This window comes from Coloeus monedula, assembly GCF_965178545.1.
Source record: "Coloeus monedula genome assembly, chromosome: 7".
NCBI lineage: Eukaryota > Metazoa > Chordata > Aves > Passeriformes > Corvidae > Coloeus > Coloeus monedula.
Window position 1 is genome coordinate 31,738,947 of NC_138787.1, and position 9,509 is coordinate 31,748,455.

The following is a 9,509-nucleotide window of genomic DNA, read 5'->3' on the forward strand; positions in this document are numbered from 1 at the left end:
CCGGGCTCCCAATACATGAAAGGTAAAATGAATTACCGACGTTAAGCCGTCAATAAAGTCATTTCTGTAAATGGTGTCTCCGAAGGACTGCAGCATTATTCAACTAGCTTTATCAGCAGCTGGGAAATTACGTGAAGAAGCTCGCAGCGTGTAATATGGCCCTGCTTACTTTGATTAAGCGTCTTGCCAGGGAATAGTGACAGTGCTTTTGACCAGGTTTTATTCGCCGTCCTGTGATGAACGCCAAGCTGATCAGGCGGAATGAAGAGTAATTAAAACCTATAAATTATCTTTTGCAGCCCTTCTCAAGGCGTCTCTTGCAGGAGAGATAAGGCAGCGAGCCCCCATTTACAGCTCTGAAAGGGACCGCGGCTCACAAAGGCTACGTGGCTAAATGGGATATTGATAGTGTCCTAATTAGAATTTAATTAAGTACCCACGCTCGCTTTTGGGATAAAGATTTCAATTTTGCTAACTTAAATATAAATAAACCCAATTTCGGTGCGAGTAAATGATATGATATTGTGAATGCAGGGGGGGTTTAACATTCATTTAATTGCGGATGAAGCTCTTGATTCCTGGGCTGATTGTGTTCTGCCAGCTATTATTTTAGGGGATTATTGTGCGGCTGGAGGTAACAATTCGGTAATGTTTCTCCGGTACAGAAAATAACCGAACGTGCCTCGGAGGTGCGGGCACACACACGCCTCCCGGGCACCCGGGGAGCAGCTGACGGACACCCAGAGATGTCTCCTTCGATTCCCGGTGCCGGTCGCCTCCTGGAAGCGGAGCCACGGGCCAAGCCGCTTCCCGGGGGCTGCTCCCGAGGAGGGAAAAGCACCCAGCCGGCGCAGCACGGCGGGGCGAGGCGGGGGAGCCTCGCTGCTGCTGGCACCGCGGCTCAGCCCGCAAGGAACCGCCGAGATACAGACACACACACACAGAGCTATAGGTGTATTTTGAGCCAGCACCCGTGCACATACAGGATACATAGGCGGCGGCACGTGATGCGGCCCGGCCCCGCGGAGAGGCGCGGAGCGTTGCGCGGGGCCCCGCGGCCTCCCCGGACCCACCGCTACCTGGCCGCCGTTTTGGGGAGGGGGTAAATGGGGGGGTTTCGGTTACGTCAGAAAGAGGAAACGCCCGGAATTGCCCTTCCCGCAGCCCCGGGAAACGGCCGCGGGCAGGAGAGCGGCTCCAGCCGGAGCAGGTGCCTGCGGCCGGCCGGGAAGCACCGCTGCTCCGGGCACCCAGCCCGCCCGTTCTCCGCTGCGTAAAATGTGGGGTGACGTGGGACCCCTATCTCCAATGCCCCTCCGTGTCAGCACCAGCACTGCCCTTCTCCGCGGCGACTCGGCCCTCCGCGGCCGGGAGCGCCTGGGGCCGCGGTAGCAGGCACCGGCTGCGGCAGAGCCGCCCTCCTTGTGGCGCTTGGCTGAGGCCCCAGCAGTCCAGCAAAACCAGAACTGTGACCAGGGTATTTTTATTTATTTTCTGTAAATTAATTTTTAGACAGCTGCATCAATCCTGGAAAAGTGGCTTTTTCTTCCCAGCCCGTAAAATCCTTAAATTTCTCGTCTGCCTCAGCACACGTCCCGAAGTGCTCGTTCCCTGCCGGGCAAAAAAACCCCAAAAACAAAACCAAACAAGAATACCATGGGGAAAAAAAAAAAAAAAAAAAAGCAACAAACCGAAACCAACCAACCAAACAAGCAAACATCAAAAAGCAGACGAAGAAACATGGTACGAGTTCAGCTGTTAGCTGGAGCTGATCTGCTTCATATTCCAAAAAAACCCCGAACCCAGCAAAGGAACAAACCAGAGAGAGGCTTCGGCTGTAAGACCAACTCCCCCCGGCAGTGCCTCCTGCCTTTACTGCTATTTATTGTTATTATTATTACTGTAGTTTTTTATTCCTCAAAACCAAAAGGTTCGATTCCGAGGAGCCTTCACCCGGCTCGCCATCTCGCCGCTCTGCCCAACGCCGCAGCGGGAGAATAGAAAACAAAAAGGAAAAAGAGGGGGAAAAGCGCACGGATTTGGGGGAGGGGGTGTTTATTATTGCTGGGGTAACAGGAAAGCGGCCGATGCCCAATTCCCCGCCACCCGTGGGGGACACGGCGTGGCTGGAAGTTGTTATTTACGGGGCTAGTAGGGGGCCGGGGAGGGGTCGGGTGCCGGTTCACGCGCGTGGGCGCGGCGCGGTGCCCCCGCCCCGTCGCGGCGGAGCTGCTGCCGCTGCCGCCGCCCGCCCCGTCCCGCCCGGTGCCGTCCGCCCCGTCCGGTCCCCACGCGGTATTTATGGCGGCGGCCCGGCGGGCGCCCATTGGGCGCGGCGCGGGGTGTCAGCGGCGGCGGCGCCGCGCCATTGGCCGCCCCCACGTGCGGGGCCACCTCACGTGCTTCCGGTGCGAGTGAAAAAAGTGTGGCTGAGGGATTTTTTAGGGAGAGTTTGGTGCACGGACCGGCGCTGTCAGAGATTTGGCCTTTTTTTTTTTTTTTTTTTTTTAAAAAAAAGGGAAAAAAAAAAAAAAAAGAATTAAAAAAAGATCCCTAAGCGGGCGCGGGCGGCGCAGCACCGGGCTGGCGGGGACGGGCTCCGGCAGCCCGCGGCGTGGGCAGAGCGGAGCGTGACAGCGGGGCAGCCCGGAGCCGCCGCGGCGGCGGCAGCGGGGAGATGGGCAGATCGTGACGGGTTTTTGGGGGGAGGGTTTTTTAGGGGGGGCCGTGGTGCTGCCGCACACCTTTTTGGGTTTGATTTTTTTTTTAGTTTTTTTTTTTTTTTTTTTTTTTTTTTTTTCTTTTGGTGGTGGAAATATAAGCTGATCGGGAGAAGGGGGAGAGAAGCCCTCGAGTATCTCTCAGGTTTTGGATCCATCCGTGAGAGGGAGAGAAAAAAAAATCTCAGCTCCAGCCCAACAAGTGGATTTTAATATTTTTCTTTTTTTTCTTCTTCTTCTTCTTTTTTTTTTTCTTTTTTCCTTTTTATTTTTTTTTAAATTTTTCCTCCCCCTTTTCCACCCCGCCACCCACCGTCAAAGTGGGGTGGGCGTAAAGTGGGTGGGTGGGGGGGAAAAGAGGCAGCGATCTCCGTGGCGGGGACTGAGCATGGAAGAGCCGCCGGAAGGGCACGGCCACCGAGACGCGGCGCCCGGCCCGGCGAGCAGCGGCAGCGGCAGCGATGGCGAGAGCGTGCCCGTGTCCCCCAGCCCCGCGCCCGCCTCCCCCGCCGCGCCCTGCCCCCTGCCCCTGCCCCGCCGCCGCCACCCGCCGCCCCCGCCGCCGCCCCCGCCGCCGCCGCCCCACCGCACCACCAACTTTTTCATCGACAACATCCTGAGGCCGGACTTCGGCTGCAAGAAGGAGCCGTCCGCGCCGGCCGGCGGCGGAGGAGGAGGAGGCAGCCGGGAGCGGGACGGAGACCGGGGGCAGAGCTCAGGTAGAGAAAACGTCAACCCGCTGCTGGCCCGGCCGCCCAACCCGCCCGCCCTCCTGTGCCCGGACTCGAACTGCCGTCCCGACGGCTCCGCGCCGCCGCCGCCGCCCGCCGCCGCCGCCAAAGCCAGTCCCGCCGCGGCGGCAGCGGCGGCGTCGGGGGCGGCCAAGCCCCCGACCGATGGGGGCGAGACTCACCCGGCGAAGTACGGGGAGCACGGCAGCCCCGCCATCCTCCTCATGGGCTCTAATAATGGAGGACCTGTTATAAAGCCCGACTCGCAACAGCCGCTGGTGTGGCCTGCCTGGGTCTACTGCACTAGGTATTCAGACAGACCGTCCTCGGGTAAGGAACCGCGGCGCATCTGGGAGCTGTTAAATCGTGACAAGGTTCCCCCCCCCCCCCCCTTTCCCTCTTCCCCCCTTGGCTTTGGCTCCCGGCTTGTTGAGGACCTCGCGTGGGGAGGCGTGGGGGGAGGGCGGCCTGGGTCACCCGGGGCGAGAGGAAACGCGTTCCCCCCACCGCCACCACCCCTCCTTCCTCCTCCGAGTCTCCCAAATTTGAATGTGACGCCGGGCCCCGATTCGGCAGCGTTTCGATGCGGAGAGCCGGCGGGAGCGACCCCTTCCCGCGCCCCCCGCCCGCCCCGCCTGCCGCAGCCCCGGGTGTTCCGCAGCGCGGCGGCGCGGGATGAGAGCGTTGCGAGAAAAAGGCAGCGGGGTTGGCTGCTCCCTTGTTCTGAGGCTTTTCTCTCCCCTTATTTTATTTTTTTTCCTGGGTGCTGCTGGAGGAGCGCGGGGGAAAGATCCGAGCCACATGTTGAGCGGCTGCTGGCGGTGCGGGGGGAGGAGGTAGTGTTTTCTTGGAGGCGAAGGAAAAAGGGCTTTCTAGGAAGGTGGCGGAGGGGCTGTTTACCGGGGCCTCTGCAGCGAGCCAGGCAGGCCCTTAGGCCGCGCATTGCCGCCGGAGCTGGTGCTCCCTGCTGCCGTTTGGGGCCCAGCTCCGGGGAGGGGACGTGCCTCTGCCCGAGGTCGTCCCCGTGGGAGCCGCTGGCTCGGCCCTCCTGGCCCTGTTTTGTCGCCCCTTCTACCTCTTTACATTCCCCAGGTGCCCCCAGGCACCCCTTTGTTTATCACCGTTACTTTCCGGTTTTAATTGCCTTTTTTTTTTTTTTTTTTGAAAGCGGAGGATGAGGAGATGGGGTTCCCCCATGACACCTCCAGCCAGCAGCCAGGGATCGGCCAGCGCGGCGCGGGGCCGGGATGGGCTCCCCTATGCCTGCCCGGGGCCGCTCCGGTGTGCGGGGAAGGCGGCGCTGCCCGACCCCGGCCCCGCTCCGCACTGCCCGGCCTGGTGCTCCCCGCCGGCCGTCAGTGCGGCCGAGCCGTCTCTATCCCCCGTTATTGACACGTCCGACGACTTCAAACTCAGAAAAGCCTCTTTGATTGACTGGGGTGATTGATGGGGTGATAGAGCTGTCAGACGGCACGGCCTCGCTCCCGGCCCGGCCGCGGGTGTTGTGCTGCCGATTCCCAGGGCCACCGTGCGCCCGGCGTTCTGCACTTGCGCCTTCATTTCCTTTCCTCCCCTTTCTTCGAGTAAAGGATCATATCTGCATGTCCTCCCCGACACTCCCTGCTCGCTGCAACCCGGAGGGGAGAAGGGCGAGTGGAGAATGGCTCGGCTCGGCCGCTCTCTTTGTTGTGCTCGTAGCTGCCCGCCGGCCTCGACTACTTCTCCCGGTTCCGGGGACGAGCGGGCTGCGGCGGTCGGAGGCGCCGGCACCCCGCTGCAAGGTGCCGGGGCTCAGCGATTCACTCCCCTCGCCCTCCACCCCCGCCGGCCCAGCCCGGGAGCATCCCGCTGGGCCCTGTCCCTTTCCCCACCGGGCCCCGTCTTTCTCCTCGCCGACAGCCGCTGCCGAACTCGGGGGAATACCCCCGTTCCGGTGAAAGGCTGCGGCGGGAGAGGAGCTTTCGGCCTACTCGGCGGCAGGGAGGCCTTGCCTGCTTCGGCTCCGGTTGCTGATGACGGGGGGCTGCGGGCCCGGGACCGCCCGCCGAGCCCGACAGCTGTCGGGGAATTTTCGTAGATCCCTTTCTTCACGGTTCCCTCCCCACTCCTCTTCCCCACGGCCGGGCCATGCCGGCGGGCAGAGGACCGGGGGTACGCCTCTTCGGCCAAGCGCTGTCCTCAGGATGCGCCCCGGGACCGGGTGGCTTCCCCGGCGAGCTGTGTCGCACTTCAGCTGGCCCCTTTGCGGCCTGGATGTGGAGCGGCGAGGCTCTGCTTTCTGCGGGGCTTCGCGGAGGGAGCTGCAAGTGGGGCCGTAGGTCCCCGGCAAGGATCGACCACCGGAGATCCCGGGCAATCCGGGCGGTGGCGGAGAGGCTGCGGGGTGGTGGCAGAGAAGGGTCCCCCGGGACTGGACTGGCTTTGCGGAGAGGGTCGTTGCCCCCCCAGAAGGAGACCAGGGCAGCCTTTGGCCAGTCCGCTGCCGGCGGCGGTTCTCCGGTGCCTGGCAGCGGGGACCTTTGGTCCCCGCGCTGCCCGGCGGAGCCGCTGCCCGGCCGGCGGGCCCCGATCCCGGGCCATGCAGAAGGAGAGCGGCTCGGCCCAGCAGAGCGGGCGGAGCGGCGCCCCGACGTGTGCCGGGGCGGGGGGCGAGCGGGGCTCCGCTGCCCTCGCCCGCGGGGCCGGCTCGGTGGGGCCCCGGGGCGGCGGGCGATGCGCGGGCGCGCTCGGCCCCGGCCTCCCCGTTCCTTCCCCATCCTTCCCTCCGCCGCGCCGGGGCGACGGTGCCGGGGTTGCGGGGCAGAGGGGGACACACAGAACCACCACAAATTCACCCGTCGGCCATTTTTCCTCGGCCGGCGGGGCGGGGGCGGCGGTCGGGCTGTCGGGCTGTCGGTCGGTCGGCGGCGCGGCCCTGCCCAGCGGCGTGTGTGTGCCCTGCCCGCAGGCCCCCGCACCAGGAAGCTGAAGAAGAAGAAGACGGAGAAGGAGGACAAGCGGCCGCGGACGGCGTTCACGGCCGAGCAGCTGCAGCGGCTGAAGGCGGAGTTCCAGGCGAACCGGTACATCACGGAGCAGCGGCGGCAGAGCCTGGCCCAGGAGCTCAGCCTCAACGAGTCCCAGATCAAGATCTGGTTCCAGAACAAACGGGCCAAGATCAAGAAGGCGACGGGCATCAAGAACGGGCTGGCGCTGCACCTCATGGCCCAGGGACTCTACAACCACTCCACCACCACGGTGCAGGACAAAGAGGAGAGCGAGTGAGGCGGGCGGCCCTAGCCCAGCCCTGCGCCGCGGCGCTGGCCCGCCGGCCGGGAGGCGGACAGGTGCGATTTAAAAGCAGATCTATTGTCTATCCATAGTATAAGGACTTCGATTAAGAAAAAAAAAAATATGAACACTTAAAAAAATTATCTCTATATAGCCAAACAGCATATGACCTTGTATATATTTAATTTCAGGTAAGAAATATGTGTAGCGATCTCTATTTGCTGGACAGTTTCTCTCTTCCCTTCTCTCTGTTTCTCCTTTCTTTTGTTCGTTTGTTCGTTTTGTTTACTTTCCTTTTTTTCTTCGCCCCCCCCCCCCCGATGTCCGTTGCTCCTGTTTTACAGTAAATGTCGGACTTTTCTCATCTGTCGTTTGAGCTTATTTTATTTTTTTTTTGTGTGTGTGAATTTCTGTCTCTTTTTTTTTTTTTCCCCGAGGAAAAAAAATTCTGATCCACAGACTGCGAGACTGAACCCGCCGCTACAAGCCAAAGATTTTATTATGTTCAGAAATCTGTAGTCTGAAATAAAGTGTAGACTGTGTTCAGGATCCAGGCTGGCTGTAATTCTTTATTTTAGTGTATGGGTGTTTGTATATATATATATAAATATAATAAATAAGTGTATATATACATACACCATACGCTGTGTACATAGTGCCATTTCGGTGGCATATTTAGGTTTTGCTTTCGATAGATGCAGCAATTTTTAAACCACTCATCCCTCGTTAAAAACCTTGAGACCTTCGATTTTTAAGAAATTTTTTTAAATTTTTCTACCCTTAAAAAAATTAATTCTCTTTGGCAGTTGCGGTCGTGCTTCGCCTGCCGCATCTCCCTTTTTAACCAGAAATAAAAACCACCTCATAATAATAGTGATAATATATCACCAGTTCCCGCTGAAAAATTGCCTGAAACCGTCTGGACGTTTAGAGCTCCGGGATGTGTTGGAAAGATATTTGTCTGACAGCTCCTCGTCTCGCTCCGAGAGGATCTGCTCCCACGCTGTTTCCAGCGAGGACCTCTCCCGAGGATCCGAGGATCGGACCGGAGCGATCGACGCTCGGCTCGAGGCGCTGAGCCACCGCTCCCGGCAACGCTCCCGGCGCCGGTCCCTGCCCTCCGCTCCCTGTTCCAGGGCTCGGGCTCACATTTACCGTGTGCGTGGGACGCGCGGGGTGGCGGAGGGCCGGCGGCACGGCGGGGCTCCCGGCTGTGGCCCCCGCTCCGCTTTTCCACCCGCCCCGGTTAAAGGCGGCCGTGCCCGGTCCCGGGTCGGCTCTCTTCGCCTCCGGCCCGGGGACACCGGCGAGCCGGGACCGGGCCGTGCCCATGGCCTTGTCCTCGAGCCGTCGAGGACCGCCGGGCCTGAGCCCACGCGGGCCTTGCGTGGGGCCCCGCCAAGCCGAGGGCTGGCGATGGAATTCCGCTCCTCGCTGCCCCTGATGAAACCGGGCGCCGAGGCGGGTGGAGAGCTGCCTGTCCCCCTCGAGGAGCCTGTCTGTCGGCTTTCCTTCTTCTTTTCTTTCTGCTCCTCTGTATCCCTGCCCTAGGCCCGCAGCCGGCGGGGCGAAGAGGACAAGCGAGCGGAGCCGAAGCCGGGGGACCCTTTCTCCTGCATCTCCCCAGAGGATGGGGCAATGCCGAGGCCATGCCCAGGTCAGTGGGACCGGGGGGCGGAAGGGGGCAAGCAGCGGCACTCCCAGTCGGCGCAGCCTGTGGCTCCCCTCTCCTCATCCCGTCGGAGGCATTAGGGGGTTTCCGTCTATTTGAGAAGGGGAGCAGTGGGAAAGCGGGAGATGGCTTCTGCCATTTTCGTGCTTTTTAACTCTTCCTGCTTAAGGCTGCGGTTTGCTATCATCGTACGGGGATGGAGGCACAGGCTGGGGAGAGAAGAGAGCCCCTGCCCTCCGCGCCCGCTGCCGGTGGGGCAGGACCCCTCCTACACCTCATCCCACCCCATCCTACCCCAGCGTATCCCACCCCATCTCCGCCCAGCCCAGCCCGCCTCTGCCCGGCGAGGGCTCTTCTCCTCTCTGCAGGCCGAGGAGCCGGGAATACTCAGAGGGCTTAAATAAATGATGTACAGCGCCATCTAAAGTTGTGCATTTCTTTTTCCCTCTTTTTTTTTTTTTCTTTCTTTCTTTCCGATGGGATTGGAACATGAACTCGGGTCTTCCGCACTGAAGAAAATAAAGCCGTCCTTCAAGGTGCGAGCTCCACTGCTCGCGGGGAAAGCGGTCGGCGAGAGCCCGGACCGGCGGGGGCAACTGCAGAGTTCGGGGGTTGCATTCAGATTCCCCCTAAGCCCCCCTTCACTTGCCGCTCTCGGGGGGGACACAGAGAGATTGCTCCCCTACTCCCCCTCGCTCCAATTTCAGTTCAATCCTCTGCCTTTGCCATACACTCCGTCTTGCACTCCCCTGGAGCTGTACAGGCGAAAAATGGCATTTCTCCTTAAAAATCGAGTAACGGGCCGAATCTGGCCCGGACCTGCCGAGGGTGGAGGGCACCGACCCGCTTCGCTTCCCCTGTCCGCGGGAATAGGGTGATGCTCAGGCTGGCTCTCGGCGTGGGTCGAGCAGGGCTGTCGGCCCCCCCGCCGCCCCCCGTCTCGCCGACAGATCCCAGGACCCTACCTGCAGCCGGGAGCCGACTCCCTGGCGCTGGGGTTGCCCGAAGGCTTGAGGGCTCCAGAGGAGGAGGAAGATGAAGAAGGGTTTCCTCAGCCGCAGGTTGTCCAGCCAAGCTCGGATGAGCTGGACAAGTCAGGAGTAAAGCCGACGAGGG

At 61.0% G+C, this 9,509-nt stretch overlaps 1 protein-coding gene across 1 annotated transcript; it reads left to right on the forward strand.

Annotated features, from left to right (window-relative positions):
- Positions 1-3,108: 3,108 nt before the first annotated feature.
- EN1 (engrailed homeobox 1) lies at positions 3,109-6,715 on the forward strand (the record flags this gene model as incomplete). The annotated part of the gene is made up of 2 exons (XM_082285479.1): positions 3,109-3,781; positions 6,399-6,715. 2 exons carry the CDS (start codon positions 3,109-3,111, stop codon positions 6,713-6,715), a joined length of 990 nt encoding a protein of 329 aa, XP_082141605.1.
- Positions 6,716-9,509: the final 2,794 nt, after the last annotated feature.